Source organism: Neodiprion fabricii, chromosome 6, assembly GCF_021155785.1.
Source record: "Neodiprion fabricii isolate iyNeoFabr1 chromosome 6, iyNeoFabr1.1, whole genome shotgun sequence".
In the NCBI taxonomy this organism is placed as follows: Eukaryota; Metazoa; Arthropoda; class Insecta; order Hymenoptera; family Diprionidae; genus Neodiprion; species Neodiprion fabricii.
Window position 1 is genome coordinate 1693801 of NC_060244.1, and position 19445 is coordinate 1713245.

Consider the following 19445-nt stretch of genomic DNA (forward strand, 5'->3'; position numbering starts at 1 on the left):
AGATTCTGCAGCGGGGCTGATCTACGCACGGATTACGTTCATAGGTGTAATATATACACGCAAAATGGGTTAAAGGGGTTGCGTCGACTCGGCGGCCCTAACTACGACCGACGCATAACGTATGTGTGCAACCCTACGAGAAGGGGTAGCTCGGTACAACCGACAGTATCGGCGAAAGTTCGACTTGCGTGATGGATGAGCTTTAGGGGAGGGATAACTGCAATGATAATAACAGTAAGAAAACCGTGATATTGCTGGGAAATATTTTGCCTCCCGAAACGATTTGTCATTTGAATATTTTACAATTTTAAACCCGTTTTGTCGACACCTAAAACGAGAATGATTGTTATCGTTGTTGAAGAAATACGACGCCGCTGAAGCGTGGATTGTTCTCCCTTAATCCTGTCGCGGAGTTCTTATCTTTTTACGCGTCTGTAGGTCGGGAGGGAAAGCTGGCTTGCACGCAAGTGAAACAACCGCTGAACGAAAGCTCGTTTGATAGAAAATTTTGCGACTGGTTAGAGAAGAACTTTTTTCCCCGTGCAAGAGCGCGAGATTAAATTCGATACACGGACCTGTTTGTTTGCTTAATTCATTTTCATCACTTCAGGAAGGACGCCGCCGTCAATATGGAGGGCCAGTTTTTGGTACGGCAGATTTACGACGACGAGATTACGTACAATCTGATAGCAGCCGCGGTCAACCGCCTCAGTAGGTATCATCGATACACCATTGATATTTCATTGATAACCCTCGGCCCGATAAACGCCCGACTCCCATCCAAATTCTCCCCGGGGGCTCTTTTCTTCCCCTTTCTAATTATACCCGTGACGGTGGAGGAAGAAAAGTGGATGAAATCGAAGTAGGATCAAGGAATCGCGAAGTGCTGTTTGACTTGGGGATCTTTATTATTTCGTATATATATGTAAAGGAATAAAAGAAGCTGCAAACAGTCTTCGCAATTTGTTAAAAAAGGTAGTGAGTTTGGTTTTTTTTTTGCTTCTTTTTATCTCCCAAGCAACACAATACAGACCCGCATAGAGACAGTCAGATTATGCAAAATGTGATTTTTCCATTCCTCTCTGCCTCCCCAATTTGCACACGATTCATATCTCTGCATTTCGCTTGTGCAGAATGAAAGTTTAGGGAAGAGTTTTAGCGGGGATTCCGAGTTATTTCCGGGGAATTTACTTCCCGACGTTTCCATTTCTTTATTTTCTTTGCATTACCGTTATCGTTATTATACATTATTTCTTCCCTCTCTTTTGTCCCATTCTTGACTGCAACGAACCTTGAGCGCAGAGCGAAAATCCCTCGCCATTTAGCCGAGCATCGAGGCGTGCGCATGGATTAAATTATTACATTAATGAAATTGCCGTGTAATTTATTGCAGACATCCCGGCTAACGAAATACTCGAACTATTCGGTAAAATGTTCTTCGAATTCTGCCAGGATTCCGGGTACGACAAAATTCTACAAGTACTTGGCGCTACGCCGAGGGATTTTTTACAGGTAAATATTTCACCCTCCCTTGTACAAAAGCGAAGACGAAAAGTCCCATCTCACACAATGAATTTCTCGCAACGCCGCGACGCCAGAAATCGTCAAACCGGATCAACGGCACTTATTCGAATCCTACGTTTTTCCGTACGCGTTTCATGCCGATTGAGTTTGCCCGTCGCTCTGAATATGTATATATTAGGGTACGCCACAAAAAATTATTTTTTTTCAAACATCCGACAAAATTTCGGTAGAACATCTCAAATAGAACATCTCATCCAAATATTCGCGCTTAATATTCATATTTAGAAATGCCTGTTTCGTTTCTTCCATTTTCCACTTAAATAACACGTAAAGAAAGTCGAGAAATTTTTCTTTTCGTATATGGCTTGACGTATAAATTATCTAAATGCAAAGTCTTGTAAGAAATTTCATGCTCTGTAAAAAAGTACCAAGATAAAATATTCCCAACTCCAACCGATTAAGAGATATTTGCATGTAAACATTGGATCATATGCGAATATCTTTTAATCGGTTAGAGTGAAGAAAATTTTATCTCGATACTTTTTTATAGAGCATGAAATTTCCTACAAGACTTTGCATTAAGATAATTTATAAGTCAAGCCGTTTACGAAACGAAAATTAATTCTGTAATTTTTCTATTTTCTTTACGTATTATTTAAATGAAAAATGGAAAAAACAAAATAGGCACCGCTAATATAAGTATCAATAGTAAGAGCTCGTACTTGGATGAGATGTACTATTCGAGATGCTTTGCCAAATTTTGAGGCGCGTTTGAAAAAAAAAATTTTAAATATATAACACATAAATTTACAATTGAAATACATTTTTAATCCAATTTCCATATATACGGAATTCTCTCATATACGTGAACGAAATCCGCCATTTCTACGTCGCGCCACGTCGGATTTAGAGAGGGAATTTTCACCACCTGCAGCCGCTCGTTTCGCCAGTAAAATATTCTACGCGTATTGTTTTTTTCTCTCTCTCTTTTATTTATTAATTTTTGTCTATTTTCCATTTATCCCTGCGCAATTTCGCCCCTCTTTTTTTCCCCGAATTCAATATTTCTCCGAGCACCGATACGCCGTCAAGCCGTTCACATTATTCAATTTTGCATACGACAACGTGTATTATTACGTTGATCGAATTTGATTAAAATACAAGAAACAGAAAGAGAAAGAGATGGAAAAGAGAGGGTGAAAAAAAAAAAATGTCAAAACTCCTTGGGATTTAGTCGCGAGGCATAAAGCGACAATCCGTCAAAACTCGGGGAGCTTTCAAGGCGAGTTATAACCGGGTCGCGAATTTCCACCCACAAAGGGCCGGGGCACGTCTCTTCTGGACGGGTGTAGTTAGTTGCGCGCGGGAAAAGGCGACGAGAGGCGTGCCTTTGAGCGGTGGGAAATACGGTTTATTACGATGAAAAGAACGAAAAGCGAGGGAAGAAGGGAGGGGGGGGGGGGGGGGGACTAGAATGAGGCAAAAGAAGGGAGGAGGGATGAAAATAACATGCAATCCAAGAATTTGGACGCCCTCCACGACCACTTGGGCACGTTGTACCCCGGAATGAGGGCGCCTTCTTTCCGCTGCACGGAGAGGCCTGAGGACGGGGCTCTTATCCTGCACTACTACTCGGACAGGCCTGGACTCGAGCACATCGTCATCGGTATAGTCAAGGTGAGCTTCGTTACTTCGCAGAAGGGGTGAGTTACAGCGCGGACATTTTTAGAACCAAAATATAACACGTTAAAAGCTCCGCTCAATTCAGCTGAATTTTATCACGACATGACTGTTTCGTGTCTAATTTGTGGGAAAAATATGGAAAACTTGATATTCTCTTGGAATTTGTTTACTCTCGGAGAAACAATTTCAAAGCTTCTTGTTAATAAGATACTCTTGAAGTATGTTTCAACGAACAAAATAAAAGCTTTTTTTATTATACTTTTTACTAAAAATGCACATAATTTTGAGCTACTCTGCATCAGGATGACTATAAAATTATCCAAAATAAGCAAAATTTTAAAAGTGTCTGGTGATCGTTTGACGAAAAATGTGTCTCTAACGCGTCTGAAGAAGTGTTTAAATTTTTCTGAACAATCTGTAATTCACACTGTTTTGAGTTGACAGCCTATAGGAGAATCACTTGCCATTTTTTTTTTCTTTTTTTTACACGGAGATTGATTTCAGACAATTTATTTCTGTATTCTCTGAAATTCTTTTTCATTTTCGGTATAAATTTTTTCACCGTTCTCCAACGCGTGGCTAAATTTATCAGCAATATTTTTGTTTCTTTGGCGAAGTGTTCCGCAAAATTTGATGAAACTTTCGTTAGACATGGCAGTGCGACATTTTTTCGTCAAACCGAAAACCTGTCGTGGTAATCTGGCGCAGTACGTGGTGTTCCACACTCCGCGGCCTGCAGATACACACTCGTTGGTTAATTTCCCATTAATTTGCATGAGGGGAAATTGACGTTGAATAAGGAATACCGGCTCGGAAGCTTCGCAAGGATGAAGTTGGGCGGTAACCGGCCGGTCTTCTTCCTTCTCTCAAGTCTCCCGGCCCTCGTTCGTGTTCAAAATTTTCGCCAATGTCAAGATTCACTCCTTTAAAGGAGTGATCCCTTACAATATATCGGATGTAAACTTTTCTCAGACCGTGGCGAAGAAGCTGCACGGAACGGACGTCGACATGCGGATACTGAAGACCAAGAACGAGTGCGATCACGTCCAGTTTCTTATAACGGATTCCTCGACCCCGGGTGTCGTCTCGAAGCCGATGATCGCCGAACTGCAAACTTTGTCCCGCGGTAAGTGGAGATCTGCTCCTGGGCGGATTCCGCCGTCCTTTGTCAAGTTGTTTTTCATCGGTTTCTTCCCGTCTACTTTCTGCTCTTTTGCATTATACTGCACCGTCTGCACAATTTTATTCAGCAGGAAACTTTCCCGGCGAGCAATTGTTTAAAATATCCTGTTTACTCGGGGAGTTTTTGCCGCGAGCTTGCGGGCTTCGGGTAATAAAAAACTTGGCACGGCGGAACTTCTAGTCGCTCTTTTCAAAAGTTAAAAATAGGAGGGAAAATTCTGGGCGAACTGTGTGATATCCTTGCGCTTCGTTTCGCCGACTTCTCGTTTGTTTTCCCGTCGCTTTTCAAAGGCTGACGAGACGGAGACGCTGCCCCCAAAAGGCGCCAGATAAACGCCGACGCTTCGGTGTTACGATTTGAAACAATACCCACGACCGCAATTTCTGGGTAATTAGCTCCGGCTAATCTCAATTCTTGGCTTTCGCAAATTTTACTTCAATTGTAAGGCAAGACAAGCCAAAAGCACTCTCAAGCGTCGGCTGCAGAGCCGTCGGTCGAATCTTATTATCCGAGTAATCTTGTGTGCATTCAGCGAATCGTTCATAAGTGGAATAAGAGAGAGGGAATTGAGGCTTCGGGCTTTATTGTTACATTGACGTAATAGCGGGGGTAATGATAATAATAACAACAACGAGAACCTTCCACGATTTCGACGTACGTCCGACCCTCTCGCTCTTCTCCGAAACGTGAAAAACAAAGGGGACGAGAAAAATGTTTTGTTTTTCATTTCAAAGCTTCGCAACCCCGGCTGACCTGCCGCACGCCAAAATTGAGGGTAAGATAATATCAACAAACCGAGGCACCGGGCAGTTTTCTCCCCCATTTTTAAAATTAAAACGGTTTTGCATGTACGTCCGACTTTACATTTCGCGATGAAGCCCTTTCCCTCCCTCTGTATTTTTATATTTTTTTATTTTTAAATTCCTTTTGTTACACGAAATATCATTGCCGCCGGTGTAAACGCGCTGAATATCGATCGGGGAAATTTTATCGCCGCACGTTTAAACTTCCGTCCATTGAAATATTCGACGGTATATCGAACGGATACCGACTTGGCTCTGCAGGGTGATAAAATTTTTATTATACCTCCCTACAGTGACCGTAAAGGTTCCTTTTGTTGAGCCGGCGTCACTCTTCTGCAGATCTGCACTTCATCGACCCTCGATATTGTCCCTTAATGTTGCAGAGCCCAGGGTTAGTCCGGCTACTTTTTGCCGGGTATTTCCCTTTCATCTAATGTTCAACAGACAACTGACGATCGTGCAGACCGGCAGCACGATCACCCGGGTCATCCCCCAGGTTTCGACCGGTAATTGCAAGCTGAACGACATCCTGCTCACCGTAAGTCACACGCAAGTCCAACGAGTCGAATCGCTCGCTCGTTTCTTCTCGTATTTGTTTTCCAATCTCGTTTTCCCTGTTTTCTTTTTATCCACCTCGGATATTCGGGAGTGGATATTTCCGATATCTGTCAAGTCAACCGACACTCCATTACTCATCGATTCGAGTTTCTCTGGATTGACCTAAGCCCGTTCGGTCCGGGTGACGTAACGTCGCGTTTTGCTTTGTCGACGTTCTTTCACTGGTTTAAGAACTTGATCCAAAACCCGTGGAATCTATTGGGATCAGGTACTCGAGGGGTCTGAAATATTAGAAATCTGATGACGCGACGGGGATGAATGTCCGGGATTGAAAGAAATCACGGGAACCAATGAAACTTTTTGATTATACTCCAATTCTCCCGCATTTTTTTCCCCCTCGCATTCACTCTCCTCCCTTAGTCGATTCATTTTTCCAGGTCCGGCCCCACCTCGAGCTGACTTTTGAAAATATATTATCGCACATCAACACGGTGTACGTCTTGCGAACGAAAACTGGCGTGATGAAGGTCGAGGCTGCCGAGGAATTCTCGAACATGCGTCTTAAAGTGAGACTAAAACACGTTATGCTAACAGTGATTCGAGTGTTTGCACGGGGGAAACCGTTTCAGTGGAGATTGAGCGTTATAGGATTTCGGCGAATCAGTGCGAGAAACAGTCGGGAGTTCTCGCGGGTAACGAAGAGATAAAAGAGAATCGAATTCACCGCCTTGCGGCGGTCGTTTCGGGGGATGTAGAAAAATTACTGAAACGGTAACGCCGAGACGAATGCTAAATAATAAAGTCGAGTAATCGGAGTAATCGGCATTCGCTTTCGCTCGCAGGGCCAGATGCTTTACATCCCGGAAGCGGATCTGGTAACTTTCTTGTGCTACCCGAGCGTGATGAATCTCGACGATTTGACCAGGTAACAGTAATATTTATTTATCTTAGGTCATTTCTCGAGACGGCGTATGAATAAATTGTGTGTATAGAATTACGTCACCTTGTACCATACACGCGATTTGTCTCTTGCATGGCTCGTATAAAATTCCCCCAAACTTCTTCCTCCGCACGGCTTATAAGATTCTCTTCCCTTATTTTATCTTCGCGCACGCACATTTTTTTTTTTTTTTCTTCTATCATTCTTTCTTTTTCCCTCATATCTTTCACACCCGGCTCGTTCCCTCGCAGGCTTTAAATCGCCAATAAATCGCTGCGTTGCACCGAAACCGGAAGGTATAACCTTCTCCGAAACGTCCAATAAATTTTCCCGGATATCACCACATCCCGTTACGTTCATCTCTCGATTAAACACGCATCAATTAAACCCTCCTTAGTCTGATTTCACCTGGCCCTTGTTCCTCGCGTAAGCCAAATCACGCAAAGCCTTGAAATAGGCAAACGTCTGTTCATTTGAGTTACAGTCCGTTGAACCAGTCGCTGGTCTGTAATACGCTCAACTTGAAACTATATTACCTTTGCTCAATTTTCTCCAGTCTCCTCCGCAATTCAGGAATCTAGTCTTGCCCGTAAGTCGAGGTAGAAAAATTTTTTCGCCCCTTTAAATTGGTTTCACAAAAAAAAATTTTTTTTTACCACCGTATAAAATCCCTCGCGCAGCAGTAAATATATCCCGAGTGAAATTTTTTTACCATCAGTTTTGCTGGTACAAGTTGTCTGAAAATCCCTTCCACCGTCCCTTTTTTTCCACTTTATTTTTATTCCTTCACTTTTTACGTTTCTTCTTCTGCTTATATTTCGCATGAATTTCAGCTTACGAATTTGAGCGATATAAAAATGAAGGGGGCTGCCGAGAGAAAAAGGGAGGGCGAATTTGTCACGTAATATCAGGAGGGGTGGAAGTCTACGTGACGGAGTGCGATACGGTAGTGAGTGGGGCGAAAGGGGGTTGAAAATGGGAGAAAACAGCCTGACGAACCTTTTTATTGGTTCCTGGAATCTCGTCATCGCTCCCTCAAACTTTCTGCCTTTCGCGAATATCCATTTTCTCCTATATTTCTTACTTTTCGAACGAGAGAATGGCCCGCGAAGCCTCACGCGCTTATTTTACGTCTCAGCAGTCGTGAACGTAACTGTGAAGGTATTTACCTCGAGCCCCTCGCGACGCATAACTCACTCTGAGATATGTCGTTTAATTCCATTGTTTCTACGGGGTGAAGTGCCCCTCTGTCGACTCGCGAGAGCTTGTAACTCCCCTTACCTACCCCTCTTTTCCTCCCTTCCTCTCTCTCTCTCTCTCTTATACTCGTCTTCTCCTTCTCTATCGATCCCTCCTTGCAGTGCAAGAAACGCCTTTGTTTCACTCGTTTCTTTCCAGGGGGCGACTTTTAGTGCAGAAGGAAACGAGCCCCGTATCAGCCTTCGGGCTACAGCGAGAAATACTTGCCTCTGACACGCGATGTTCAGCCGATTTTCACCGCGGCGGATGTTTCAGGGCAGGAATTTCGCCCCGAGCCGAACCGTGAATTTTCATCCCTTCGATGCACGGCAAAAATTTATCGAGGACAAATCGGGCGGTTCCGACAACTTGCCCCTTTTCTTCCACCCCGTATCTTCAAATCGATTGTTTGCGGCTGCACTTTCCTACACGAACGTTTCGGCAAGCTTCTCGAACATTCTCACCCCTGATAAAGTCTCTTATCTCCCTCGGCGACCCGCGAGAAATGAAATATGCTTCGCCGGCCATGACCGGGTTTTAAGGCAAATCTCTACCCTCGAGATAGTTTTCCCTCCACTTTGTGCACCCGTTTACACTGTACAGGTTATGCACACATGTACGCTTCTTTTTTTCTCTTTCTTCCTCGCCTTTTGTCCCTACCGAGTAATTTCCCGGGCACTGGTAGTTTTCTCTGGAGGGATTTGTAATTAGTGTCTCGGTACGCAATTATTATCAAATTACCTCGCAGGTCTCGTCAAACAGACGCAATTGTTCTCATCTCATTAACCTGTGTTATACCTTAGTTTGCGTGTGTTTTCTGCATTATTCAGGTCTCTCTGAATAATTCGCGAGTCGGGGATGACTCGAGTTTCCTCAACGCCTCCTACCATCCACAAAAAAAAAAAAAAAAAAATCACCGCTTCTAAGGAAGATCATTTTTTCCAAACGACTCTGCGAACAAAAAAAGCCAGGGAACCGAACTTCGTCTTGAGACAAATTCTATATAACCACGAAGTTGAATTATCTTATTTGTTCGTCTGTTTTCATCCCAGAGCACATTGCAGTGACGCAGATCTGATTTCGTAGTAAAAGTTTCTTTTTTTGCTCCATGTTTTTTCCATCTCTCAAGTCTTTCTCCACTACGAAATGGGTCAAAGAATCGAGCGAAAAACAACGCCGTAGTCGTACCGTGAAGAATTTTTTCGTCCTCCCCCTCCATATATACCTACGTATATCAATCCTTTATGGATATTCGATGACGATTTTATCGTACCTCGACGGGACAGACAGACGCCGGTTTCACCCTAACCGTCGAACTTCACCCCTACCAAAGCGAACATTATCTCTTCACGTCTCGCGATAGTAGCTGTAGACGGTTTTTTCGATGGGTCACCCGTGCAAGTGATTTGCTCGAGAACTCGCCTTGTTCCTTTAGGCGCGGACTCTATCTCAGCGACATTCCCCTTCACGATGCGACCCGGGATCTCGTCCTGATGTCCGAGCAGTTCGAGGCCGACTACAAGCTCACCAGGAACCTCGAACTACTGACGGACAAGCTTCAGCAGACCTACCGCGAGCTGGACGGCGAGAAGCAGAAGACCGACAGGTGAGAAGTTCTCAAGGATTCGAATCGTTACATGGTTTCTCATTGCTTTCGCCCCCTTTGCGACAGGCTCCTCTACTCCGTACTTCCGATATCGGTGGCGAGCGAATTGCGCCACTCGCGACCAGTTCCGGCGAAAAAATACGACTGCGTGACGCTACTGTTCTCAGGAATCGTTGGGTTCGGTGCCTACTGCGCTGCCCACACGGATTCCAGCGGCGCGATGAAGATCGTCAACATGCTGAACCAACTCTACATCGCCTTCGACGTGCTCACGGACCCGAAGAAGAACCCAAACGTCTACAAGGTGCGATTACCACTTGTGAAAAATGCCGGCTTTATTACGGTACGGTAACTTGTTAAAATTATTGTTGCCGCGGAAACTTTCCAGCGTCCGCGATTAAAGGCAACGTGCTCTAATTGATGCATTTAACTACATACTCAGAGGAACGGATGCCGAGACCGATGTGCCGAACCAGTCGCGTTGATGCGAGACCGGCAAATTAACCACTTACTGCCAGCAACGTAACACGCGGCTGTTTCTGCCACTTGGTATTGAGGCGACCGTACCTGCGTCGATATAACTTCACTCGTCAATGGTGCTCGTGGTACTCATTCGCTGATTGGGTACAGTAATCGAAGCATGTCTCGGTTACCAATCGTCACGCGGTTGAATCGAAGGGTTCGATAGAGAAGCGGGGGGAATTATTATAAAAGGCTTCCATTCTACCGGGGTTTCATTGACATGGCAAAATTCCACGGTACTTCTCAGCGCTGTTTTCTCATTCATCCCAATCGACCTTGCACCGAAATGTGTAATAACGAAAGCTGCGACGCTCATTCCCAACCTGTTCAATGCCTCCGTCAGGTGGAGACTGTCGGTGACAAGTATATGGCAGTCAGTGGTTTGCCAGAGCCATGTCGAAGCCACGCTCGCTGCATCGCCAGGCTGGCCCTGGACATGATGGATCTGGCAGCGGACGAAGTTCAAATCGACGGGGAGCCGGTGGTGAGCATTTTCTGTTTTTATTATCATCGTTTCCAAAGCGCGGGCGGCAACCCGTTGAAATATTCATTTGGCTGTCGCTCGAAGAAGAGCCACCTCGACGATCAGATCGTTGTAGGATACGGATTTCATTTCCGTATATTTTCTTACCGCCGTCAAAGTTTCTCCTCTGGCTCCTATTTATTTGCATTACAGAAGTCTCGCCCATCGAGTTTCTGTGAATTCCGATAGATCAGAACTTGATGTATGATCGCAAGTTCCTTCGTAACCTTTACACTCAATTCATAAGGTTTTGTGCTCGATTATGATTAACGGTTATGATTTGAGGGTAGTTAAAGTTGGCTCACTGCAATAGTGGCGTCTTTCGTAGAGGTATCGACTTTTCACTTTCCTTGTCAACGTGTTTCTCAAGTTTCGCACAAAAATTCCCGTTCGCCAAAGAGAACAGGTGTTTTTTTTATCTTCAAAAACCAAGCGATTATTTCGTAGATCAGGGTTGATTGATCGGTTGACATAAAAATATAAAGGAAAAACAGTGAAAACAGTTGAATCATGAATCGGAAAGCTTCTTTGTAATTATTGTAGCGAAACTCTCAAGTCCAGAACGAAAGATTGCGAATGAGTTTTCGAGGTAAATGAAGTGTATTTTCAGAAGGCTAAAAGTCCGACGAGGGGAAAAAGGCTTTGATCAAGCAATTAAAATCTTGAATACATAACGGACGATAAGTCGGGCATCCTGCCGAGTTTAAAAGTCCGCTTGTTATTAGCAGCCCCCGCGGTAGTATAGCTGTAGCGGTAGGAGAAAAGAGCCGAATGAAAAACGATTGTTCAATTTGCAGAAAATTACAATTGGGATTCACAGCGGGGAAGTCGTCACCGGTGTAATTGGGCATCGAATGCCGAGGTACTGTCTCTTCGGTAATACCGTTAACCTGACCAGTCGGACCGAGACTACTGGGGAACCGGGAAAAATCAACGTGTCGGAGGATGCATACAGGTATGTACGACGAACATCGAATTCACTCAGCGACACTCACACCCGCTAATTGGCAGGCTTTTCCAAATCAATGAATCCAGGGCGCGGATTGTTCCGCGTGATGAATAACCACGGGTGATAATTTATTATCAAATCCCACGGTACACACGGCTCGGCGGAGTACAATAATTTATTCATAAAACTAGAGTGTTCCTGACACGATCCGCGCCTCATCTCCGCCAAACAATGCTGATCCCTCGATCAGGAATTCCAACTGTCAGTCGGCGAGCAGGTCCAGGTACTCCCGGAGGGACTGGGGTATCCTAAGTTCCTTAATCCCGTGGGGGAGGGCCCAGTTGTCGAAGAGCGACTGTCGCACCCGGCATCTGCAAAGGTGTTTCAGCTCGGGTGGAGAGACGCCGCTTCGTTCGGGGGGCACCAGATTACTCTCGACGAATTTCGGGTATTGATCGTAGAGCGGAACCGTCTCCACCCCGCTTCGATCGGCGATGTGACTCGGGGTGTTGACCCTGACCAGAGGTACCGTCCGCAGAAGCACCCTCAGACAGGCGACCAGCTGAGGCGGATATTGACCGGGCTCCACTTCCAGCTCCGAGAATTTGTTCAGGACCATTTCCAGCGGGGACGGTGATAATCCGTCGGCGAAACTCGACGCTCCGTACCTGAGGAGAAGCAGCAAAATGTCCGGACTTCCGAGCTGGATGACCACCCGGATGGGGATAGCCTGCCCGTAGGACTCCATTGGGACGTCGACGAAACGGCACTTGCCGGTGGAAGCTGGGCTCGAGTAGAGGAGCCGGCCGGAGTTGGCGTGATCCATGAAGTAGATCAAGGCCCTGATGTTCTCTTCGCGGTCCTCGAAGTCGCTCTTCCACCCCGACAGAAAGTGCGTCACTCTGGTGCCGAATATCGCCCCGACGAATATCCTCTCGAAGGTCTTTTCGCAGTAGAATATGTCGTTCAGCAACCGCGAGACTATCTCGTTGTTACGTAGCTCCCAGTCGAAGCACAGCTTCATCGCTACGTACAAGACGTTGTGGAACTTCCCGAGAAGACAGATCGACCCGTTTTCCACCAGCGTCAGGTTGTGGTAACGCAACGCCGCCAGCACCGCCCTCTCGCACACTTCCGTGTTCTCCAGCTCCTCACCTGGAGCAATACGGGTTCTTTGAAGCGGGTTTGGAGGAACCGAGAGTGAGCGCGTTTTTATTTTTCGGTGGGTTGAGAGGAACACGACGGCTAATGCGGGGGATTCTTACTTTGCGTATTTCTTTTTTCCTTTCTTTTACTTACCTTTGGCACAGCCTTGGATAATTGCAGTAAAGTAATTGACTAAGGCACGTCTTTTGTACCGGGATAAAAGGCTGCTGCGTTCCATTTCGGAGAATATTTGATCAAAGTAACAGTCGATCACCACCTCCATTATATTTTGCCCGGGGTCTGAACGTCGGAATGAGATAAAAATCAGCGAATTGTAAATCAACGGAGTCGGACCGACGAGTATTTATGAAAAAAAAAACGTGGTTGACACGACGGAGGCCAGCGTGATTTTGCCGAGGGAACGTCTGTCCGTGGAAGAGTGAAAAGCTGCGTAAATTCGATTATACTTAGGGGTGCATTTAGCCGGCTTCACGGCTGCAGTTCTCGCTCGCTCATCGTATTAGGTACGAGACTCGATATCACGTGACTCTCGCTTTCCGCGTATCCCCGTTGAGAATGTATACGTACCATTCTGTTTACCGTTTCTCATTTATTTTAGTCGAGTGTTTTACGAAAAGGAAAATTATATTTTCACATTTAATTTTCATCCGAGTAGTAAAACGAATGTTTAGCTACTGAGCGTGAAAGAAACGTTGAAAAAAAAAGGAACAACATTGATACGGTTACGGCGTAAAACGTTGTGGAAAATATTTTTTCCCGAACTAATTATAGGAGGCTTTGATCTCGTTGTAATTAACCAGCTCACCGAGCGAGGGCCGTTAATTAAATACCTGCTGGCAATCTTGCATCGCTCAAGAGTTTGAGAAACGTTAAACGATGGAGCTGGGCTACCACATTACCTGCAATAACGAATAACAAGTTGTACAGATCGAAACTGCGTCTGTGCAGTGGATGGATATAGCACGCATCGTCAGGTGCAGGCGATGAAGATATTTTTTACGTGCCAAATGAGTATGAACATATCGAATCCGGGAGTCGATGATATCACGGACGGTGAAGATTTACAGCATTAACAGACAAACCTCGAAATGTCATAAGAATAACGACTATACTAATGACTTTTATTGCCAACGTTCCAGACTCGTTCTAGATTATCATCGTTGTTATGAAGTTTATCAGAGCGAGTCGCGTTATGAATATGTATCGATGATTTCTGACAGAAGATACGTATCATCTCTCTGGTCACATGTAACGTCTAGATTAGATCCGTCGAATCAGTCCCGTTGAAGTGCTTGGAGTGCCTACTTGTGATCCGCGTAATGGACAGTCAGACTCGGCGATAATCAAGCGGCTCGCGACGTCACGCAAGAGCACCTTGGAGTCACAATTACTGTCTGACGAGCCCGTGCCAGGAGAGATGAATACGGTTCGTTAAGGTTTGGGAACCGGCTGCGCCGGAAATTGGTCGAGCCTCTGGCATTTCGTTTCATAAATTGACCAGCAGCAGCTGTACTCTGCATGGTGTGCGCTGCGTCAGATTTAAGTTTCGGAAAGAGGTGCAGGTACCTGTATGGAGGTAGCGAGTATTTCGAACTTTGGATCGTGGTCGAAACGGTGGCTTTCTTATCGGCTTACTTTGTTCCAGATACCTTTGCATGCCGGAGAACCAGGACCCGCAATTTCTTTTGGAATACCGTGGGCCAGTCACCATGAAGGGGAAGTCGGAGCCAATGAACGTCTGGTTTCTCACCAGAGAAAGGGAGCTCGCTGCGTAACTTATGTCTTCAAGGAAAAACGTGTATACCTGTACTCGCTCACGTCATTATTTATTCATTACCGAAAAATTCTCTCAATAGCAATAACGACACGAGTTAACGACCTACATATACATACACACATGAATATAAATTATACAAATACACTTATACAAGATAACTGATGGGTAGGCCTGATAGTAAAATGTAATGATAATGTATACAAATAAATATCGCTGTTAACTATAGTTGCAATAACCGCGTTGGCGCTAAATTGAAAAATTTCAACCAAAGATCGTCGTAATGTCAAGTTTAGGCCGCGCCGATACGCGCCGACATGCGACAGCTAAATGCCTGTAAGTTGAAAATTTTCAACGTCTCAATTAAGATCACTCTGTCTCTTGCGAGCAAGAATCTAAGCGTACCTACTTGGTAATCTCTATTCTTAATGCAAATCAGGAAAGCCTTGTAATACTATTGTTGTTATCGTATTATTATCATCGTCGTTATATTCAAGCGGCGATCAGTAGCTCGCAAATTGCTGTTGCTGTTGCCGCTGTGCTGAAATCACTATACTCACCGTCAGCGACAATTGAAACTACTAAGAAGTCGAGAGAAACGATGACTACGACAACGAGGGGGAGGAGAGGTTCGCACAGCTTTCTTTCTTTCCACGACCGGATTCTGATGAGCCAGCGAAAATTAACGATTCGTCGTGAGTCTTCGATTCGTTTCTCGCTGCTGCTGCATGCAAGACTGAAGTATATACACTACGAAAATTCATCACACGGATCAATGGTTGCTTTTGATCAATTCTTGGATGGACAAGGTTTTAAGAATATCGCATCACTGCACTGAACTCCAAACGTTTTGAGATTCTCTGGCTTGTCGGCCGAACGTGAATCGACATACATGAAATCAGGGAAAGGAGGAGCGAGTAAGTCAGTCAGAAAGTAACTAACAATTAAGTAAGTTTAAGAGCCAAGAGTCAAGTCTGGTCTGGCCCATGAATAAAAAGGTGCAAACATCGTACAGACGACGGTGCAAAATAACCAACGAAAGGAGTGCAGCTCAGGAAATTGAACGATGTGTACCGAGCATACGTAGCTGCACAGTTGAAAAGGATATCAAGAATGCAGAGTCAGAGAGAGAGAGAGAAGGCTGACTGCAGCTTGTGCCCCGCAAGAGAGGAAAAAATAATGATGATTCAAAAAGAGCCGAGGCATGGTGAAAAGGAGAGAAAAAAAGGAGGAACAAACACGACGTACCCACTCGATGCAGGAATGCGGAGAGCTGAGGGAGTGTAACGGAACCTGTTCTAGTCGTATTCTTCCTCTTCCGTGTCTCCGTCCGTGGGCAAGGTCAACATAACGAACCCGCTCTACGATTTCATACGATCGGACCACAGGTGTCTGCGCTCGACGTGCTCGATGACTTGGAAGGCGCTGCGTCTCCGTTGAGTGGGAGTTAAGGACGAATGCTGATGCGAAAGGACGAGGTCCGCCTACCTGAGCGCCGATTTCGGCAGGTATACAGGTAACGCGGATATCGGCGTCCCGTCCATGGAGGTTCATTTAAACGACAAACCGGAGGAGACTGTGCTCGGCGAGTCGTCAGAGGACGCCACGGCCTTCTTACCGGACCGAGAACCCGCTTCGAAACCAGCCAAGGCAAAGGCGAAGGAAGGAGAACCACGGGCCACAGTCACGAGGATCGAATCGACTCGACTCGACTCGACTGGGTTCCCCACCCGAGAAATAAGGCTATTGGAGAAGGAGTGAATCGCGGGCCGACCGCACTCTCCGGTAACAGTTTACGGACAACCGGTAGAGCCGAGCGTTCTCTCAGTGTCTTGGGTTCTACCTTGCTTTTTGCGACGCGTCAATATATACACACATATATATATATACATAGATTTTTTTTCTCACGGCCGATCGGAGTATCGCGAACGGGAGTAAATCCTCGAGGATTATCTAGATTGCGTCGAAGTCAAAGTGCCGTTTCCACTTAGTGATCGTTATCTCGCCTTGAACGAGTAGCCGATATCATCGAATGGATCCGGCGAGTCGGTACAGCGGTATATCGGCGCAGGTAATAACGATGTGAAGATAAGAAACAGAGCGACAGAGAGAGAGAGAGAGAGAGATAGCAGGTGATACGCAATCCGTGGACCGGGTCGTGGAGCCCAAGAGCGACAGACCTTTTCGCCACTCGGGTATTAAATGGACGAGGTGAACGGAATGACCGTCTCTCCGGCACTGCCACCCAAGGAACGGAGCTGCAAGGTAACCGGGCAAGATGCGCGCCAGACGACAATCTCGATCCAGACTATCCAGAGCCTCTCCCTCCCCGTGGTGCCGGTCGGCGGCGGTCCGACTTCCGAGGCCGGAGCAACGGTATTTGTCGGTGGCACAGTGCCACCAACCTCGGCATCGTCGGCCTGGCGAGTACCGGTGGTGCAGAAGTCGAACGGTTATCAGTCGCTCCAGCAACACTCCTCGCAGCACCATCAGCAGTCCTCCCAGCCTGCCCACGTTGTCAAGATCCGTATAAACCCGGACGACTCGGCTGGCAAGGTCGTCTCTACGGTGCGGGTCACTCTGGACGACGAGAAGGTGTACGAAAACGGTAGCGGAAGCGGTAACAAGAACAACAACAACAACAACAACAACAACGAAAAGCACAACAACCACAACAACAACAACAACAACAACAACGAAGGGGAGGAGGAGGAGGAGGCGGAAGGGAAGGACAGCGACAAGAGTAAAAACAACAAGAATACAAACAATACGATACACAACGCGGACGGCGCGAAGGTGCAGAGTGCGGGTGGCGTGGTGAACGGTATCGCGAGTGACCGTGGTTGTGTCCGAATAAGTGTCGGTAGCAACGAGGCGGACATTAATCGGGAGGACATGATAGTACAGCGCGAAGTTCCTGGCGCGTTGAGCTCGTCGGCCGGGAACAGATCCAGTTCCTGTTTCTACTACAGCACGTTTCAGGGCTCGATCGGGACGATGGTGATGTCGAGCGGACAGTGCTCGCCGAGCGATACCTTGGACAGCGGGACCTGCAGCGATCTTGACGGAACGCCGCCGCCCTTGCCGAAGAAGAAGAACGCGAGCACCGTTATCCTGGGAAGCGGGCAGCACAACAGGACCGGGAGCCTGACCAGCAGCGGGGCCGAGATCGACAGCGATGACAACGAGAGCAACGTCAGCTGCGATTCGCTGAACAGCAGCGAGCTGAACGCGGGCGCCGACGAGCTCGGTACCAAACCGAAGGAGCCCGACGAAGCTCGCAATCTCGCCGTCAAGGTGGCACCGATATCCGTCAAACCGCCGGAGCCCGCGTCGCCCGATAACGACGCTGCTCTCAGTCAAAAATCGAGCCTCGACCGCGCTCCGTCACCCGCGACATCATCGATCGGGACCGGCTCCGTCTCCTCGAAGACGTCGAGCACCCCTCGCGTACGGAGCCCCGACGGCCAAGAGCCGATCCGGCGCTCACCGCCGGTGGTCAAGGAGTGCGCCTACGAGGACAAGAAGATGGAACGCATGCGAATGCAGGACGAAACTGCCGCGGCCGAGTTCTACGCCAACTTCAACCGCGGGAACGGGACCAAGTACCTCTACGACGACGACAGGTTCTACAAGTTCCACGTAAGCGAGAACCTCGAGGAGGCCAGGGACGTCGCCGCGGCCGCTGCCGCTGCCCTCGCCGACCCCGGGAGCGACGAGTTCTTCGCCGGGTACAAGATGCTCGACCGCGAGGCCATCCGCAGCGCGCGAGGCACCGTTCGGGGCGTCAAGAACAGGGTGCGAGCCGGCATCGCGACCTTCCTCCAGCAGCCAGCTACCAAGGTGTGTATGCGTCGTCCTTGCCTCGGGTTTCGACCATCTTTTCGCGAGTCTCCGCAGCTCCGCGGCCGGGTAACGGTAGTCCGGTAACGCGTTGCGAGTCGTCCTTGTCCTGCGGCGGTCCGAGCTCGTTGGTCCTGGACGTGGCGCTTCTTCCTCGGTAAATTTCGCCCCGGGCCACGGAGTTCGTTGATCGGTCGCGAGGCGAGCCGTCGACGAGTCACCTTTCTCCAAACTGATTGCAAACGGGCTGAGAGCCACTGTTCGGTACCTGTTTCGGGACCGGCTCATCGTCTTACCGATTTTTTTTTATTCCTCGTTCCTTCTGCTTCTCCTTCTTCTTCCTCTTTTTCGTTTTTCTCGAAAATTTTATTTTTGCACACGCGCGAATACCGCCTTACGTATCGAAGCTGACGACTCATCGGCCCCGGGCCTTCGCTACGTGGTCTTGAAATTATTATCGTCATCATCACCGTCGTCTTTTCGTTGTTTTTATCCCTCTCTTCTCTCATTCGGTTTTTCTCACTCGCGAATACAAAGCCTTTCTCCCCCACCGTTCGCCGTTGACAGACGCATTCTTACAGTACCGTCTCTTCGGCGAGTTTTAGCCTCGAGGTTTTATTTCTGTACGGTGTTCGTCAACCCTTGGAGAAAAGTTTTGGTCCATTCACGTTGAAACTTTTCCCGAAAATCCGCTTTCCTGAAGACGAACTAGGACGTATTATTACATCGCGATTCACAGGCAACCGAAACCTCGCTAGCCTCCGGCGATCGTAGGTAAACCCAGGGTACATGACTAATCTCATATCCTCTCCGTCGCCTCGGGGGCGGAGAGGCAGGTACCAATAACAACGCGGTTGACAGCTGGCCACGTCACGTATTGAACGCGCGTACATAGGAGCGTGTCAATTTCGTACACGGGAAATAAAAACACTCCAAGTAATATATAAACAACAATATGCCATTTTGCAGGCAACGAATCGACGAACGGATCGAACCGTGCAACTCGAGGCGCGGAGCGGAGGAATTTCGCTTTGTGCGGACAACGTGTCGACGTAAACCGTAACTACATAACGGTGTAATTAATTGATAGAAAGTGCATGCGCCGATGGTATAAGACCGCGAAGCGTGCCA

General features: G+C 47.1%; 2 protein-coding genes across 2 annotated transcripts in view; one reads left to right on the plus strand and one right to left on the minus strand.

Moving 5' to 3' along the window:
• The window catches only part of LOC124184798 (soluble guanylate cyclase gcy-33-like), an 86028-nt gene that overhangs the window by 46086 nt on the left and 20497 nt on the right, over window positions 1–19445 (plus strand). Inside the window, exons 3-15 of the mRNA XM_046574899.1 lie at window positions 611–711; window positions 1394–1512; window positions 3046–3201; window positions 4180–4333; window positions 5577–5731; window positions 6189–6317; window positions 6594–6676; window positions 9366–9536; window positions 9603–9840; window positions 10402–10542; window positions 11379–11536; window positions 14343–14468; window positions 16673–18314. Of these exons, the coding sequence (XP_046430855.1) occupies window positions 611–711; window positions 1394–1512; window positions 3046–3201; window positions 4180–4333; window positions 5577–5731; window positions 6189–6317; window positions 6594–6676; window positions 9366–9536; window positions 9603–9840; window positions 10402–10542; window positions 11379–11536; window positions 14343–14468; window positions 16673–18314 (3373 nt within the window). The remainder of the gene's footprint in view (window positions 1–610; window positions 712–1393; window positions 1513–3045; window positions 3202–4179; window positions 4334–5576; window positions 5732–6188; window positions 6318–6593; window positions 6677–9365; window positions 9537–9602; window positions 9841–10401; window positions 10543–11378; window positions 11537–14342; window positions 14469–16672; window positions 18315–19445) is intronic.
• On the minus strand, window positions 11623–13098 carry LOC124185476. The gene is made up of 2 exons (XM_046576292.1): window positions 12830–13098; window positions 11623–12685 (listed from the first exon to the last, which is right to left on the minus strand). The coding sequence occupies exons 1-2, from the start codon at window positions 12957–12959 to the stop codon at window positions 11793–11795; spliced, it is 1023 nt and encodes a 340-aa protein (XP_046432248.1). The 5' UTR covers window positions 12960–13098; the 3' UTR covers window positions 11623–11792.